The following is a 17,135-nucleotide window of genomic DNA, read 5'->3' as shown; positions in this document are numbered from 1 at the left end:
AATTTCTCATAATTTATGTTCTCTCCGCTCTTTGTATAGTGTTGACCAACACCTTCAACCAATACCTTTATTGTATGACGATGAAATTGGTAAACTAATATAATTTTTATCTATAAGTGTCTCATTCACAATGTCTTTATCCTTCAGTCATCATAACCTACATCTTGAAGTCTTCTTTTAATATATCAATTAACTTAAAGCATGATCACTTATCTAGGTCTAACTAGTCAATATGATTATCTCTTTACCAATATATTTCAAAACATATTCAGACCAATTTACCCACCTTAATAAAAACATTTTATTCATTGTACAAGTGTGACAAACTCTAACACTTCTAAGCCGTGATCACTTCACATAGAATAGCCAATACCCCACAAATACGTGCTCCGGAAACATAACACTTTCAAACAATAACACACTTTGTAATCACCAATGCATAGCCTAACGTCATTGTGAACCACAACACCCACTAATTAAACCCTGTCACCTCTGTGCTGGTTACTATAAAGGGGAGCGTGATACAATATTGTAGGAATTCAAAACTTATTTAAGGTTTTTGTTTTTGTACTTTAATTTATAGAGGAACACGCATCCTTTTCTATCGTTGAACTAGATCTCATATTTCAATCTTAAATTTTACTACGCATTTAATCAATAGGTTAAACTACATAGTTAAAACCATTCATCTGAGCACTATACAAGCGTATCACTTCACGTGAAATCAGAATTTAGGGTCCAAAGTTCTCTTAGTTTACGAGGAAAGACTTATAGAAGAGATGACGCATCTACGTTCGGGTTAAGCTCAGAATATCAAGCAATACTCCAAACTGATTGGTTTTCAAGAAACATGCACAAACCAAAGTGATATCTACACATACTAAAAGAAATTAAAGCTCGGATATGATGTTATCTGGCTAAAGCATTCAACAAAACATCAAGTGATATCTACACTGAACAAAGTCAAGGAAATGAACAAAAGATACATGTTAAGAGTTCCGTCTAGCAAAGTTGGGTATCAAATTTAAGATTTATGCCCATGCTAAAGAGCTCCTGGCATAACAGTTTTGCCCCGTATGGAACATGGGCAACCACAATGTCATCTGCGGATTCACAGTGGCGGCAATAAGGACCTCGTACTTTCCGGCCACCAGAGACTGGGCGCAAGATCACATTTGAAACATTTTTGCATTGGGTGCAGATGTGAATCTGAGACGAGTCACTAAGTGTAAAGAGGCGTTCATACAGGTTGGCTGAAGCACCATGAGCTATCAAGCAATCACGCTCCATTTCACCAAACTTGATACCTCCAAATCGTTTTCTGTCAGCTACAGGCTGTCGGGTCAACGGGTGAACAGGACCGGTGTTGCGGAATTTAACCTTGTCTTCAGACATATGATGCAGACGTTGGTAAAATGTTGGTCCCATAAAAATGAGTGATCGGACCATCTCACCAGTCCTTCCATTGTATACCCTCTCGTTTCCCCATCTCGAAAACCCAGCTCTGCCATATCCTCATAACATGGGTAAGGCTCAGTAAAACAATGGGAACATACCAACTTTAAGAATAAGTTTAGGTAAACTACTTCCTAATTTTAAAGCAACACTAGAGTACAGATAATAGACAATCGAATACATTATAGGTATATAAGAGAAAGTTATACAGTAGACAGGAGCAGAAGCTGAAATGCAAGTTCATTATCTAAATAATGGGTCACATAATAACACCCCACAGTATAGTCCAAACTGCATTTGAAGTAAACTAAATAGTACGATCAAACTATACCTGTGAAGCTCATCAGTAATGGCATCAACAGAAGGAGTGGAGAAAGGCGTAGCATGTCTCAGTGTACCACCACAAGCAATCCCCTTTCCTAAAGCAGCCTCTAGGAGTTGGCCAGGAGTTTGTCGTGAGGGAAAGGCATGCGGATTAATGACAATATCAGGAACAATGCCTTGTCTAGTGAAAGGAAAATTTTCCTGACACTCCAGAAATCCCAAAACACCCTTTTGTCCATGCATACTGGAGAACTTGTCACCAAGAACTGGACTTCGAACCTGCAGAATTAGTAAATAACATATTTATTCAGTGATCAAATTTAAGTTAGCTTTCAGCTGTGTTAACATAAAACATTCACGTTCAGATGATGCACAACTTAAAGTATGCCCATCTACATGTATGTACTTGACCATACAGCAAGTTATATTCATAGCAGAAATTCCAGTAGTTTCAGACGCAAGTATCTTTGATAATGTACTTTGGTGATCACCAGTTACCTACCTGTCTCAATGAAACCGCTGCAAAATTTTTCCCCTCGTCATTTGAAGACAGCAAAACCTTTTGTACATAACCCCTTTCAGTATGCTTTAACTTCACACTATTGTCTGCACCAGACTCAGCACACCGCCCAATAATAATATCACCACTTTGCAAATTTGCCCCAACATATGGAAAGCCATCATCATCAAGACTATCAACTCGACCAATTTTACTTTGAAGCTTTCCAAAATTTATAATGTCTTCAGGTTTGCGCCTCTTATCTGAAGAATCCTTATTATCAATTTCAGATTTGTAACTCCTTATGTGCTCAGACCTGAACATACCACGCTGCAATGAAGCCCGGTTCATCACCAAGGAATCCTCTTGATTGTATCCCAGATGTACATTGACAGCCACAATTGCATTCTGCCCATTATAGAATTCTGGCTTTGGATGAATTTTACTTTGACCCAGTGGAGTTGGTTTTCCCAGACAATCTGAAGTCATTGTTTGAAAAAGGGGCCTTTGGGGATAGTGTAACCGATGAGACAAAGTATCAACTCTAATATTTGGGTTTAAAGTAGAAAAGCCAATAGCCTGTGAGGAGTGCTTCTGAGATTGGTAGAGCACCCTCCTTGCGTGGTCATGATTGGCAAATGGGACAAGTGAACAACTTAAACCCAATAAGAAAGACATATCAAGTTCACAATGTGTGTACTTGACAGATCTTTTCCCCTCTTTTCCAAATAAATACTGAACGCCCCAAGCAGTACAGCAGTCTTCCTCTTCTTCAGGTCCAATTAGTTCAACAACACCTTCTTCCAGTAGAGTAAGGAAAGAATAACGTTCTGATTTAAATCTTTTAATTTTTAGTAGATTACTAACTACTAAAAGAGGACGTAGAATCCTTCCTGCATCAGAGTAAATACGCACTTCATGTTGAGATTGATCTCTCTTGATTTCCACCTGCAATGGAAAGTAGTAATAACCAGGTTCAAAAGAAATAGAATCAACAAAACTACCTGGTGCTGACTACTGCAAATACCGCTATGAAGAGAGTGAGAGAATAGATGTTTGACAAAAAAGCATGTTCCCCAATAAACTTAATGATAGGACAAGCAGACAACAGTATAATCATATGAATAAAAAGTTCATAAAGCCCGATAGAACAACAGCTAGCTATGGATGCACACAGAGAGATAGACAACTGAAAACCCAGCGGAGGAAGGTGTCTTCAAACAACACCATCATTCACTGAGAAAAGAGTGTCCAAACAGTTAAACCAATCATGTGATGCAAGTAAAGCATTTACCACATGTTACTCATTGACAATCACAGTCCTCACAATGACATAAACTAAGCTACAAAATTATTAGCCAACGTAGACATAAGTTTCCAAATGCTCAAAAAGTAACAATATCTTTTGTTGATAAATCATCTGTGTGGTGGTTGTCATGCATTAAGCTATAAAACCTGTTGCCTTTACTAGATTTGATGGTTTATAGCCGAAATTAAAAACGTATAACATCAATAGCAAAAGCCTTTCCCCACAAGTCGAGATCCATTCATTGCTCAAATTAAAAGAAAGTTCCAAAAGATATATAAAAGGTGACTAGTAGAGCATACAAAACACATTAAAAGTGAACCTGATGAGGCAGTTCATTTTTTCGTCTTTTACTTCGTAGCTCAGCCACAAACCAACTGGAATCAGGGCACACTCCAACCCAATCACCATTTAGGAAAATTTTTTCCTTGTTTCCCAGATGAGTTTCAGTATCATTGACAAGTTCTTCCATCCCACAATCCAACAATGTAGGCAGTATAGATTCAGATGCATTAGATACATCAGTGCTTACTAGTCCCGTGACAGCCATATTTTTTACTAGTCCACAATTTTCACCATCTGGGGTAGAGAGAAAACAAACCTTGCCCCAGTGAGAAGGATGCCTGCAACCGCAAACTTGTGTTATAATAAATTAAAGAAAGAAAAAAAGGAAAAGAATAAGCCATAACTTGGTGTAACAAACAGTATAAATGAAGAAAGAAAATAATAATAATAACTTGAAGTTACTTACGGATATCTAGCATCCCCAACTTTTCCCGTGTACTGAACTTGCTGCCTCGTTCTTCTTAGCTCAGCCATGGTTTGTAAGGGATTAGTGCGCCCTACAGTTGCAACCACACCAGAGATCCTTTCCATCCTCTTGTACGGATGTGACCATGCTCCTGTTGAAAATGCCCTTTGCAAACCATTTGAAATTATTGACGCATCAACATAATGCTCAATGGGGCGTACATCTCTATCTCCATAGAGATCCCTTTGCAGTGCCTTGGACATTCTCTTCCGAACATGTGCTATGTGCACTTTCAGCTCACGGTCAAGAAGCTCATTGGCCAATTCAAGCCTCTTATTACGGAAATCATCCCTGTTGTCGCATTTTCTGCGGCCGGTATAAGCCAGCAAGAGACCCTTCACCATATATGCAAGGAAGCGTGCCTTTCTCTTTAAGCCGCTGATCCCAGGAAAGAGATAAATTTCAAGGCACTCCTCAATAGACTCAGGAGGCGGAAATTGGACACTCTTTATACACTTCTCTAAATATTGAACTGCATTCCTACCCCTACCAAATGCACTGCCACATTTCTCATCAGCATCACGAACAGACGCAAAGAGAATATTCTGAATTCTAACATCATCATTGTCACAACCAATGAGATCTACAACTTCTTTATCAGATTGGACACCAAGTGCGAAAAATAGTACCCACACAGGAACCTCAACAGATAAAAAATAAACATTAAGAAACATGTCTCCATTCTCCCCTTCTTCAGTCCTAGAATTGCCTACCAGTTTAATAACCATCCTATTTCTCTTCATCTGTGACTTGTAGGCAATCATCCAACCTGGACTGTTTATAACCCAAAGCCTCTTTAAATACAGTTGCTCCTGTGCAATAAAAGTCTGCAACGATTTTTCACAGGAAACAAATTCCATATCACTAAACATACCCTAAACACTGAAGAAATGCATCGCAAACACGCAATAACGATCAAGAAGCAAATTTCCACTCACAGTCAGAAAATTTGCTAAATATGATTTTAAAAGTAGCTATTGTAAAACTCAACAGATAAAGGTCAACAAGATCAAAAAAAGAAATTAAGTTCAACCTAAAAATCCTTAAAAATTAAATACAAACCAACCTTCTCGGCACCCTTGATGAGAAAGTAACCTCCATGGTCAAACTCACAATCATCCTTTTCACCTTTCATCCAACATAAATCCGACTTGACCATGACAGGCAATTTCCCAATGATGATCTCCTTCTCGTCTTCCTTCAGAATCTCCTTATCAAGGAACTCTTCCTTCCCAGTCTTGAACTTATCACTCCGAATCTTCTTCGGAACATACACCTAAAATTCCACACAAACACACATCAGAAATTGCTCTAACAAAGGTAACAAACCTACATTGCCCACACACACATTAAAACAACACTAGCACACTATTTTCCCTACCTGAACTTTAACTGAGATTTTCATTTTCGACGCGTAGGTCATCCTCTGAAGCCGCGCGTGACGCGGAAGCATCTTTAACTCTTGGTTGTTTAACTCACCGCCCCAGCACATGGGCTTGTCGAGCTTGACCTTGCCGAACTTGACGGAGGCGTAACGGTAGTGCTCGTTATCTCCCTTTTTGGAAGGGTCGAAGCCGGGCGTTACGACCAAGTCGCCGAAGCCGTCGAAGGTTCTCTGAAGGCCGACGGTGACGTAGTGGTTGTAGGAGTTTATTTGGTGGCTGATCAGACCGTACTCCTCGAAGAACAGCATCGAGAACTTCTTGCAGTGGTACCTGAATGCGTCTTCTCCGCCGAATTCTTCGAGGATTTCGGCGTTGGTCGGGTCGAGGTCACCGAGGTCGTCGTCGCTTACGTCATCGTCGATATCCATCATCGCGGCGGTCATCCCTGCCTTGGTGCCACCCTTGCTGGAACCGACGTGACCCATTCCGATGAATGCGTTTCCTGGAACGAGAACAAAGCTAGGGTTTTTGGGTTTTGGTTTTCTACACTCTACTCTATAGTGTGAGTGGGAGTGTGAAGTCTGAACAACACGTACAATTTGCAGGAATTGAAATGAAATGCTTGGTGCGTGATGAGGAGGGGTATAAATAGAAAATCACTACCTCATTACCTCTGATCTTGTCTCAAGTGAATGAATATGTTTGTAGTGTCCTTGAAAGGGGAACGGAAAGACGCATGTGTCCTCTCGTCTCACCTTCACACATAGTAGAGACCAAAAATAAAATCAAGTAAAATATAAGATTAAAATTATTTTTTTTAATATGTTTTGATTCTTACCTTACTATAAAAATTGTTTTTTTTTTCAAATTAAATTATAAAAAATTTCATACACTAAATGTAGTCGTTAGAAAGAATGTTTTAAATTCATTCTTATAAAATACAAAAACAAATAAATAATTTATGATTTAGTTTAGAAATAAAATATACCTTTTTTATAATAATTTGAGAAAAAAATATATTAAGTCATTTTTTTAAATATGAGAACTGAAAATATATAATTATAAAAAATAATAAATTTTAAATCTAATTCAACTTTACATAATCAACTTATCATGTAAAGATTTTATCGTTTATTAATAAATGGTTTCCATTTCTTTGCAATAGACTGTTTACTCTTTTCTTTTCTGAGGTTATTCAGGGTTCACTTCTTCATAAGTCACGCCTGAATTGAAACTTTATATTTCAATACAACTTATCTCCTAGATGTAATGTTTTTCGCATATTTAGCAGATTCAAATTTCAAAATGTTTGGTGTCTTTGAAGCTTGAATCCCAGTCTTTGGCTACCTTGTTCACTTTCCAGTTTTCTCATTTTGTTAGTTTATCCCAAAAACTAAGTTTCTCATTACTACTCCTGAGTTCAGGTCACTGAGAAAAGTTGATAATTAGTTGCAGCCTGTAAAACCATATTATAACATGAATCATGGACTAATTAAGTTAGCTAATAATACTTTATTAAGAACAAATATCAGTTCATAAGAAGCAATAACGTTTGAAACATGTCATTATAAACTTTTAAAATTATAAAATATTGGAAATAATATTCTATTTAAAGTTCTAATACAGTTATATTAACCTTAATAACCTAAACACAATTATATGCTTGATTTGGGAATTTAATGAAGTTAAGTATGTTCAAATTCTTGAAAAGTATTTAAAAGAATACTTATATGCTATTTTTCATTACATTTTTAGTTATGAAGCTACTTAATGATACTCAAGTAACGATTCTTTTATGTTGGGACATGCAGATTTTGATATTCGTTTTTACCCTCTCTTATGTGACGATTTAATGTTTATATTTGAAAAACGGGAGAAAGTTCCCCTACTAGAATGTTAATGATTTACATCTAAAAAATAATAAAAATATCTGGTTACCTATCCGCCTGAAATTTTTCTGATTTGTTAAAGTACAAAACAGAGTTATAAATTACATTTAATTACAAGAGAACCACTGTATTATGTTCTTTTTTTTCTTTTCTTTTTTTACGTTTTAAAATACTGTACATATTTAAGAAATTCGATGTATAACCTAACGAGTGCAGTAAAAGTTAAAAGAGGTAAAAAATTATCATTTTTTTCTGAATAATAATAATAATAATATATTATTATTATAATTAACATTTTTCTTGGAGAAGATTATTGACATTTTTTTTAAATTAAAAAAGTATCGTTTTACTACTATTCACATTTTAAGAGACATGCCTACTCATCTTATTAGTTTTGATTTTATTTTACTTGAAAATCTTTTAAAATAAAGTTAACACCATTAAAACATTTTCGGTGGTACAACGTAGAACAAAACAGTAAAAAATAAAATAAAGCCAAATATTGTTTCTATTAAATGTGGGCACCCACCCAACAAGAGATAATCAGCAAGATTAAAATTTCCAATCCTTCTCTAAGTATATGCAAAACTTTATACAGTTATATAACATTATTTTCTGAACTAACATCCATAAAATTTGGCAATTAACAACGAAACAAGAAACTGATAAATTTAAATTAACAATAACACGACATTAATTTCGTAATTTGATTGCATTGAGATGGCTTCAATCGAGACGTCTTAGTAAGTATTCGAGTTCAACATTTTTTGTGAGTGGTATCAACCATTTCTGGTACAACAGAGAAACCACAGATGGATCAACCTTGTACGTACCTTCCTTCACATGTTCAAGACTCACTTCATGTCCAAACACCATGGCCTTCTTTTCAACCCTCTTCACCACCATCTTTTCGATGCTCTCCAATGTCAACACTTTCATCAATGCTTTCCTGTCCTGCACAACACAAACAATAGCATAGAAACGGTAACCTCAACTGATGCAAAACCTTTGTAATGACCGATAACCTGAGGTTTGATATCGTTACAAATCTGACATCGATTCAAGATAAACTAAATTTACAGCGAATACAAATATTATTTTATAAACTAATTTTGTGATATTAAGTTATGTTTAAATTTTTGTCTCTTAATTTTTAGTGAATTTTGGAATTAGTTAATTTTGAAATTTTGGACCAATTTAGCAATTTATCTTTCGAAATACGTGAATTTAGTTCTTTTAATCAAATTTTGTTAGTTTTATTTGATGTTTCGTACACATTTCAGTATTTTATTTGAGTTGTTTATATTATTCGACACATTTTTCTTTTAATGTTAAGTCAAATACTAGTATGAAACACGCTTGAAATGTCAAATAAATTTAACAAAATTTGATTAAAATGACTAAATTTACGTATTTTGAAAGATAAAAAACTAAATTGGTCAAAAGTTTCAAAATAAACTAATTTCAAAATTCACTAAAAGTTAAGGGATAAAAATATATTTAATCCTTTAAATTTCATATCTTTAAGATTGTATCAAAGTAATCCAAAATTTATTGTTGGTCGGACATGTTTACTATCATACCTCTATTAATATCTAGTTCAGTACTATAAGTGACCACAATTCTAATCTTTAAAACGAAATTAAATTAAACTTAAAATCCTCCTCTGCACTCCTTGTTGAAGATAAAGAACACTTAATACTAGCATCAATAAACTCTCCATTCATTAGCTATGGTCACTAGAATGGTTAAGAATGAAAACATTATATGTATACCTTGGCACGAATTAAAGACTCGAAGATTTGAGGAGTTTCTCTAAATTTGGCCTCAGCAACGAATCTTCCATAATGAATCCTTCTAGAGATGGCCTGCAGAAATTTTATGGAATCAAATAAATTGCGTGTGGCAAGTCACAACAATGTTGCAGTAAAGGTCTCGTTGAGCTACACAAAAACACATTCAATAAAATAAAATCTGAAACTGCTTTCACATTTTAAAATACTGTTCTGCATAACATCATCCATTAACTTAAAAAACAATAAATTATTTCACCTGCAACAACGTAAGATCGGCAGCAGCAGTTTGTGCGTAGTTTCCATCATCACCGGAAGCAACAAACATCGGAAGCAGCACATGAAAGTACAGTTTCCAAATGTCCTTGTTTATGTTAATCAAAGCACCTGCAGAATGCAAAAACTAAAAACAACAATAGATCCTTTTGCTTCCACTCATTAAGTAATAGCAAATCGTGCAGCATTTTCGAAATGAATTACCTCTGAGGAGGGGTAATATGGTGCAACCGAGGGAGGTAAATTTTCTGGGAAGAACGGAATTTCTTCAGGATTAGTGTATCTACCTGCCTGCAACATACCATGATGAAATCAGAACAAAAACAAAATGTAAACAACAATAGACGACTAAGGTGAATTAAAGGTACCTTAGATTGAATTGCTTCTGTGTTGCGAATGAAGAAGTGAAGCAGTGAACCTTGAATCTGGGAAATGGAAGTGAAAGTGTGATTATAGGTTGGGGAATTCAAGGGAAACTTTGCCCTTTCGATCAAAGCAAATATGATAGTGTCTTCTTGTCTAACCAAACACGCTCTTGCTGAATCTACTGTGTACTGTGCTTTCGCCATTTTTTGAACCTCCTTGCAACTTGCCAACACGAGAACCGACACAAGGAACCGAAGCATCGTGTTATTGGAAGAGAACACACCCCGGTTAACATGTAGAAGAACACAACGTTTGATCAGAAAAAACACCAAAGAAAACAACAATGTCTTATAGTACGTGTGAAGGGGCAGGGTCAATTCAATGGTTAAGGTTGTCCATTATTATATCTTTATTAATCTGGCACTTATAAAGGGAGAGATATTGTAGTATTAATTGTGCATTACCGTGGACCAAAAAGTCAAGACTGCTTAATACATTTATTTATTGGAGAACCATGGAGGGAAATAAATGTGGAAAATGGAAAATTAAGGTGTTTGTTTCAAAACAGAAGATAAAGATAAAGAAAGGAGAAAGAGAATGGTGCCACATTGCACGAAACCATCTTATCTTTTTTCACTCGTACATTTCTCCTTTTCAGTTTTCACGTGAATACCAAACGATTCATTAATAGCCACAGGATAATACTATATATATTGGATCTATTTTTATGGGAAATTTCAGCACAAATTCTCAATGCATGGAAATTCATTTTATTGTAATATAGAATTATATTATAAAGTTTGGTTTATGAAAATGAATGACTTAACAAAATGGGTCTGGATTTCATTCCAGATTGAGAATTAGAGCAGTGAGAAAATGTTACATTTAATCAGTTAAATGGTATCTATTTTGATTTAAATGTGTCAGTTTAATATCCATTTTTAAAAATATGTTTGAGTATGAACGGCTAAAAAGATATTTTAATTAGATCATTTTCATCAAAAAAATTAAAATTATTAACATCGTTAAAGGTATTGATATTCAAAATACACTTATTCAAAAGTTAGAACTGAAACACATTTTTAAAAATAAATACAAAACTGACACATTTAAATAAAAATGAGGACTATGTAACTAATTAAATCTTACACTTAATTCAATCCAGCACTTATTCATGAAAAGGAAAAGCAAGTATTGCATAGCTATCCTCAGAGATCCCTGAGGTAGCTTTTATTTTTATTTTTCTGTGTTCTTCCAATGTTGAAATTATTACCGATCAAGACATTTAAAAAAAAATCAAGAATATATTTTTAAACGATCTAAAAGATCATATTAAAACGACATTACAAAAGAATATATCTCTGGGCTCAGAGATATTGAAACGATCTACATTCTTCGAATCTACCTATAATAAAGGACAAAGAATGTGAATATGTTGGAATATAATATAACGTTTTTCTAATGGAAACTGCAAATTTCATAAATGCAATCAAATCAAGGTATAAATTGCACCACTTTTCTTTAAAATAATTGCTTTTCAATATTCTCTACAAATTTTAATCATTCTAACTATCAAATTAACTTTTCCAACAAATGCCCTCTGAAATCGTTCAGAAAATCATTTAATACAATATAAATATATACAATGTGTGTTGAAAAGACACATACATTGATCATAGAATTATATACGTCTCTTTTTTTTCCTTTTAAATTCATATTACTTTGATATTTGCGAGACCTATTCTTATTTTTAATTAAAAAAATTGGTAGGTTAACCCGTCTTTTGACAAGATGGATAACAAATTTTAATTCACTTTATGATGGATTAGCCAGAATAGATCAAAACGGACTAAGTTAGTCCATTTTATCATGGTGATATTTTAATCTAAATCTATATAATTGATTATTTCTTAATTTATACGTCATAACCTAAAATAGTTTTATTTTGGAAAGAAGTACCTTTATTTTCAGATTAAATATTAATGTTGTGTTTGTATTTGCAGAAATATTGTTTATGCAGATGGATTTAAGAACGAGTTGTTCATTTGTTTTTGTTGATTTACATATATTTAAAACAAAACAAAATGTTTGTTTAAAAATGAAAGTATAGGCAGTATAATAATAATAATAAATAAATAAATATATATATATATATAATATTTATAATAATAATAATATCATTAATTATACTTTATATAAATTACTTTTATAATTAAGGGCAAAATAATATTATTATTATTTTTTAAATATTATTATTAATCTATTATACTCATTATTGTACACATTCTCATTTTAAATTCATTTAAATTATATAATATTTTATTTAATTCAAACAACTTTATATTCATCTTTTTCCCGATCTTTCAAGTTTATTGTCTATTTTCAAATCCAAACACGGCAAATAACATATAAGTTTTTTCTGAAAGTAATTATTAAAAGGTTACCTGAGTTTTCTCTTTTTTTATTAGTAAAAAACTAAGCTTTTATAATTAAATGACAAATTTTACAACTGAGTTCCAACAGAATTTCTTATGGTGAACATGACGAAATCAAGTCGCGGTAGAGAAAACAAGATGGATATTTAAACCTACCAGAGATGAGACTGTCTACGAAAAAACTCGAATTCTGTTTGCATCAAACAGATGTCACTGCAGTACCTTCCAGTTCCCAAATTAAGCCTTTACATAAGAACAATAAATCACAAAAGGCTTGTTGTATCAGACGTCAATTTTAATGGAAAATAATTTTAATTGACGTCAATTTCTATTCTACTGTTAGTAATCCCCAAACCCAATTAAAATAATCCTCAAAACCATTATTAACTCTAGAGGGCTAACCCAAAATTTTGAAGAAAAAAGAGACGTATATACATATAACAGTGGGTCGTTAAATTGTGCTGCTCAAAATATTATGGTTGCTTAATTGACTTCACACTGATAAAAACTATCCTACAAATTTACTCAACTTTACAGCAATCTCAGGATCAAGTGGAAAAGTAAACCGAGAAGTTTCTGGAACATGTTGTGAGACAAGTCGTGCAGTGTCTTTCCACCAAGTAGCCTCTATCTCTTTTTTGATCAGCTTTTCTGTGGTGCATTCTAACGCAGATTCCAGCTCTGTTATCCGTTCTTCCAGTCTTGCTTCAAGTAGTTCATGCAACCTTCTCTCCAGTTCAATTGGAGAAACTCCAAATGATACATCATAATCTGCTCCTATAGGTTCCATTATTATTTCACCAAAACTTGAACTATGGCTGCTTTTTGAACTACAGTCCTTAACAGTAACCTGCAAATTCCTGTTTTCAGCCATTCTGGAATATAATATAACCAATAACTTAACACAAAGTAACACAAGTATTTACAACCTACAGAAAAGGGACAAGCACACGAAAAAAAAAATGCAGCTATAGCACATAGCTTCAAAACTAGTATAAATTTCATTTGTTTCTTCTACCGAGAGTAGCCTCCTTATCTAGAAACGGTATTTGGCAGTAGAAGGGCTTTTCATAGAAGCTTCATCTTGTTGTTGCCATTAATTAAGGAGATTATTCTCAAACTGATATTTGAAAGGTTCATGTATCTAACAGGTTGTACTAACCATGTAATAGTTTCCTCCTGACAATGTGTTGGTTGACACATACCTCAAAGAAACAGTAAAAGAAATGAGTTGACTGGGATTTAACTGGAGGAAATTTATTCTCTTCTCGATTAATTATACATAAATGAAACAAAGTTATTCAATGCCAGTATCAGGAAAAGGTAATTAGGAGGAAGCAAACTATGAAACAATCTACCTTGACTCCCTCGTGTTTTGCATCTTCGAATTCAGCTTCTCCATCCAAATACAGTTGCAACCTCTGTAACTCAATCTCGAATTCTGCCTGGAGATCATTTATTTCTTCTGCACATTCACCTTGTTCACTTATGTTACATTCTAAAAAATGATTGGGAACCATATTTCGTTTTGACTCTGGTTGAACATACTGTGTTTGTGAATGAATAGAAATCTGACTATCAGAACTGGAAACTTCTTGAATATCAGTTATGGAAAAAGCAAGAGCGTCATTTTGTTTCAATGGCTTAAGAAGCACATCTTTACTCTGTAGTTCTCCTTTCATATTTTGAAGGAGCACCTCCATTTCTTTCCGCAACTCAACCATCTTACCCAGCTCATTTTTACTTGCTGCGAGGAGATACAGCAAGCCACAACCAACTCCTATCTTAAAAGATGTATCACTCTCATGTAACTGTCCTGCTGCTGAACATAAACAACGTCGAATAGTTAACAACAATGTCCGGACAAAGACAAAAAGAAAACTGCAGAACTGTGAAGAGAATGAAAGGAACAAAGGCAATAAATAGGTAAAAGTGTAAAACTAATTTGCCTTTTTCATCTCTAACAGAAAAAAAAATGTTCATATATCTATAGAATTGATATTTAAAAAAAAACAAAAAGTTAGTACAGAATTTCAGGGGTAAAAGGAAAATCCTAAACCCTAAACGCTATGGAAAGACACGTACAAAGCTAGTAATTGCCGAACCTGGAATTATATTATATACAATTATACAAAGTGATGTATGCATATAACATTATTTGGAAGAAAACAGATTTCAAACTTCAAATGAGCATAAACAATGGTTTTCACGCAGAATCTCGATACAATAGTGAAAACCATTATGTTTATGGATTGCTACGTGACTTGTTACAATGCAATGCAATTTCAAGCAAACAGAATTCAACCTTGCAGAGTAACGAATCATGTAGCAATTCATAAACATACAATCTACATTATTAACCAATTTTCATAATTAAAACCAAATTCAGAAAACATGGTCAACAGTAATACAACTAACTGAGGACTAATTAGGAAATAAAACCTAACGGTAAAACCACAAGCGAAGCATCAGCAAAGGAATTAAGCACACACACACAGTAACAGTTACGTATCTTTTGAAGCCAATACTATGAAATTAACAATAAATTGCAAATAACCAGGGTTCTCACTACAATCATCGCTTCCTTTGAGGTCATTCGTCGCCGACGGCGGCGCGTCCAAATCACCGGTCCCGTTCTGCCGGTGTTGCTGAAGTCTGACTCCCTTGCCCAGCCTCAGCGGCGCCAGCAACGACTCAACGAGCCTGCGAGGCGAAAAGCACTTCTTCGACGGCGTTTCTCGGAAGGCGTCCATGCAATCGACGCCGTCGTGATCTTGGTCGGCAAGAAGAATATCAGCGATGCGTAACCGACGGTGGAGAGAGTGTGAGTGAGCGACGGGACACAAATTAAGATTTGGGGATTTCAAGAAGAGGTGTTTCTGTTTCGTTGACATTAAATTGGTTGATGATAACCAACGATTCAACTTCAAAGTTCAATCCAGAGACCTTCTATTTTGGATTTTGGAGGGAAACTTAGGTTTTCTTCATTATACTTCTTCTCTATCCCCACCCTTCATTATATTTATCTGTTAATTATTCACACCTTTTTACTATTTACTCTAAACATTAAGATTATACTGTAATAAAAATAATATTAAAAATGATTTTTTATTGTTAAATTTTAAAATTTTTTTATATGTCATCTTTTAAGTGATATTTTATTTTTTATTTTTTTAATTTTTAATATTTTAAAATTATGATTTAAAAGATGACATCTTATGTTATTAAAAAAAGTTGTCAAAATTTAATAATTAAAATATCATTATTCATGTAATATATTTCTATTTTATTATATTGCATTAAATTTTTTTAACGTATGAATTATTATTTTAGTACATACTTTACCCACCACCCAACACAAGGTGGTTCCTAATACGCTGTTTATTTTGGCTGTATATAAACGGTAATGGACATTGGTTTAGGTATTATTAATAAAAGAGGTTTTGTTAGAAATTAAGAAAAAGGAAAATGAAGTATTGGTGGTTGTGGTTAGCTAGCAATATAAATATCAATAAATAAATGAAAGGGTCAGTGACCATTTCTTGTGAAAAATACTTTTGTATGAATTATTCCATTTCCATTTGCGTTAGTTGATGAAAATACAATATTTTTTTTATATATAATAGTATTATCATAAACGTCCTTATATTACATGTTTCATGGGTCCCCTTAGACGTTGCAAACGTCCAACGTAACATCACATAATTGTATAAAATAAATAAGCGTCTGAAAAAGAAATTTGAATAAAAAAATATGTCAAACCAATAATTACGAAACACTTTGCTTGATTCGTGGTGTTATCAGTGTTCTTAGCTGTTGGCATATAGTTGTTTTTTTTAGAAAAAAAGAAAACGTTACATTACATGAACACACGATTTTGGACATTGCTTTTACCATTCTTTGACTAGAGTTAAATTTCATCAAAATAATTTACATGATAAAAGATATTTTATAACATTATATGATTTTTTTTAGTCAGTGGGAAAGGAGCGGAAATATCAAGAGGGTTAGAATCAAACGAACATTACTAATTGGATATCACGAAGCAAAATAAGTTGTAATAATCTGTACATTTGTTTGATTTTTCATAATGTATTTAAAAATTAAAAAGTATCGGTAATTATCTTTTTTGTAGAAAATAATGATGCAATATTTAATTGAACTATTCTCTTAAAACTGATATTCTAATGTTAATTTTGTAAGTGTTAATTACTATTTTAAATATTTTGATTGATATTTCTATTTTTAAAGTTAAAATAACTTTAGTCAGTAATAAGATTTGAACAAATACTAAAATTAGTTAGCTATCTAAACATAACAGTATTAAAAATCAGACATAGTTATATTTATAAATCTTATAAAATGTTAAGATCTTTTAATAGAAATAGGACATAAAATTTATGACTTAAGCATGGTTTGTTGAGAATCCAAATATAAGTAGATAGTTTTAGGAGTAAAGATAAAAAAGTTAAAAAAAATTTAAAATTGAAAATGATATTAAATTTATTATATAGACGACTTTTACTCTCGTGTGATAAATTCAGTAATAAAAAAATTCCAACATGTTATTACGAATTTGAATTATACTTTTATTTT

General features: G+C 33.3%; 3 protein-coding genes across 4 annotated transcripts; all 3 read right to left on the bottom strand.

The window, feature by feature from the left end:
* Positions 1-878: 878 nt before the first annotated feature.
* LOC114162910 (DNA-directed RNA polymerases IV and V subunit 2-like) lies at positions 879-6,447 on the bottom strand. The gene is made up of 7 exons (XM_028046905.1): positions 5,777-6,447; positions 5,462-5,671; positions 4,336-5,222; positions 3,907-4,207; positions 2,282-3,226; positions 1,787-2,058; positions 879-1,504 (listed from the first exon to the last, which is right to left on the bottom strand). Exons 1-7 carry the CDS (start codon positions 6,263-6,265, stop codon positions 1,003-1,005), a joined length of 3,606 nt encoding a protein of 1,201 aa, XP_027902706.1. The 5' UTR covers positions 6,266-6,447; the 3' UTR covers positions 879-1,002.
* A 1,915-nt stretch (positions 6,448-8,362) lies between these two features.
* LOC114164705 (chorismate mutase 2-like) lies at positions 8,363-10,489 on the bottom strand. The gene is made up of 5 exons (XM_028049450.1): positions 10,107-10,489; positions 9,943-10,029; positions 9,722-9,865; positions 9,445-9,537; positions 8,363-8,623 (listed from the first exon to the last, which is right to left on the bottom strand). The coding sequence occupies exons 1-5, from the start codon at positions 10,362-10,364 to the stop codon at positions 8,396-8,398; spliced, it is 810 nt and encodes a 269-aa protein (XP_027905251.1). The 5' UTR covers positions 10,365-10,489; the 3' UTR covers positions 8,363-8,395.
* A 2,433-nt stretch (positions 10,490-12,922) lies between these two features.
* LOC114162261 (protein POLAR LOCALIZATION DURING ASYMMETRIC DIVISION AND REDISTRIBUTION-like) lies at positions 12,923-15,543 on the bottom strand. Of its 2 annotated transcripts, none has more exons than XM_028046088.1 (3): positions 15,109-15,543; positions 13,898-14,361; positions 12,923-13,389 (listed from the first exon to the last, which is right to left on the bottom strand). In XM_028046088.1, exons 1-3 carry the CDS (start codon positions 15,431-15,433, stop codon positions 13,048-13,050), a joined length of 1,131 nt encoding a protein of 376 aa, XP_027901889.1. In that variant the 5' UTR covers positions 15,434-15,543; the 3' UTR covers positions 12,923-13,047. The 2 variants fall into 2 exon arrangements, with proteins under 2 accessions (XP_027901889.1, XP_027901890.1); XM_028046089.1 differs by having other exon boundaries at positions 13,898-14,358.
* Between the last annotated feature and the right edge of the window lie 1,592 nt (positions 15,544-17,135).

This window comes from Vigna unguiculata, chromosome 9 (assembly GCF_004118075.2).
Source record: "Vigna unguiculata cultivar IT97K-499-35 chromosome 9, ASM411807v1, whole genome shotgun sequence".
Classification (NCBI taxonomy): domain Eukaryota; kingdom Viridiplantae; phylum Streptophyta; class Magnoliopsida; order Fabales; family Fabaceae; genus Vigna; species Vigna unguiculata.
The sequence above is the reverse complement of the archived record's forward strand: the minus strand, read 5'-3'. Positions and strand labels throughout refer to the sequence as shown.

What these genes read in the sequence shown, in the direction of transcription:
- LOC114162910 (XM_028046905.1), bottom strand. Translation starts at nt 6,265, where the DNA reads ATGGGTCACGTCGGTTCCAGCAAGGGTGGCACCAAGGCAGGGATGACC. An exon ending in AAATCTCAGTTAAAGTTCAG is followed by an intron (nt 5,672 to 5,776) that starts GTAGGGAAAATA and finishes GTGGAATTTTAG; the next exon opens with GTGTATGTTCCGAAGAAGAT. An exon ending in TCATCAAGGGTGCCGAGAAG is followed by an intron (nt 5,223 to 5,461) that starts GTTGGTTTGTAT and finishes AAATCGTTGCAG; the next exon opens with ACTTTTATTGCACAGGAGCA.
- LOC114164705 (XM_028049450.1), bottom strand. Translation starts at nt 10,364, where the DNA reads ATGCTTCGGTTCCTTGTGTCGGTTCTCGTGTTGGCAAGTTGCAAGGAG. An exon ending in CATATTACCCCTCCTCAGAG is followed by an intron (nt 9,866 to 9,942) that starts GTAATTCATTTC and finishes TGTTGTTTTTAG; the next exon opens with TTTTTGCATTCTGCAGGTGC. An exon ending in AGTCTTTAATTCGTGCCAAG is followed by an intron (nt 8,624 to 9,444) that starts GTATACATATAA and finishes TGTGTTGTGCAG; the next exon opens with GACAGGAAAGCATTGATGAA.
- LOC114162261 (XM_028046088.1), bottom strand. Translation starts at nt 15,433, where the DNA reads ATGTCAACGAAACAGAAACACCTCTTCTTGAAATCCCCAAATCTTAAT. An exon ending in CAAAGGAAGCGATGATTGTA is followed by an intron (nt 14,362 to 15,108) that starts GTGAGAACCCTG and finishes GTTTATGTTCAG; the next exon opens with CAGCAGGACAGTTACATGAG. An exon ending in CAAAACACGAGGGAGTCAAG is followed by an intron (nt 13,390 to 13,897) that starts GTAGATTGTTTC and finishes AGGAATTTGCAG; the next exon opens with GTTACTGTTAAGGACTGTAG.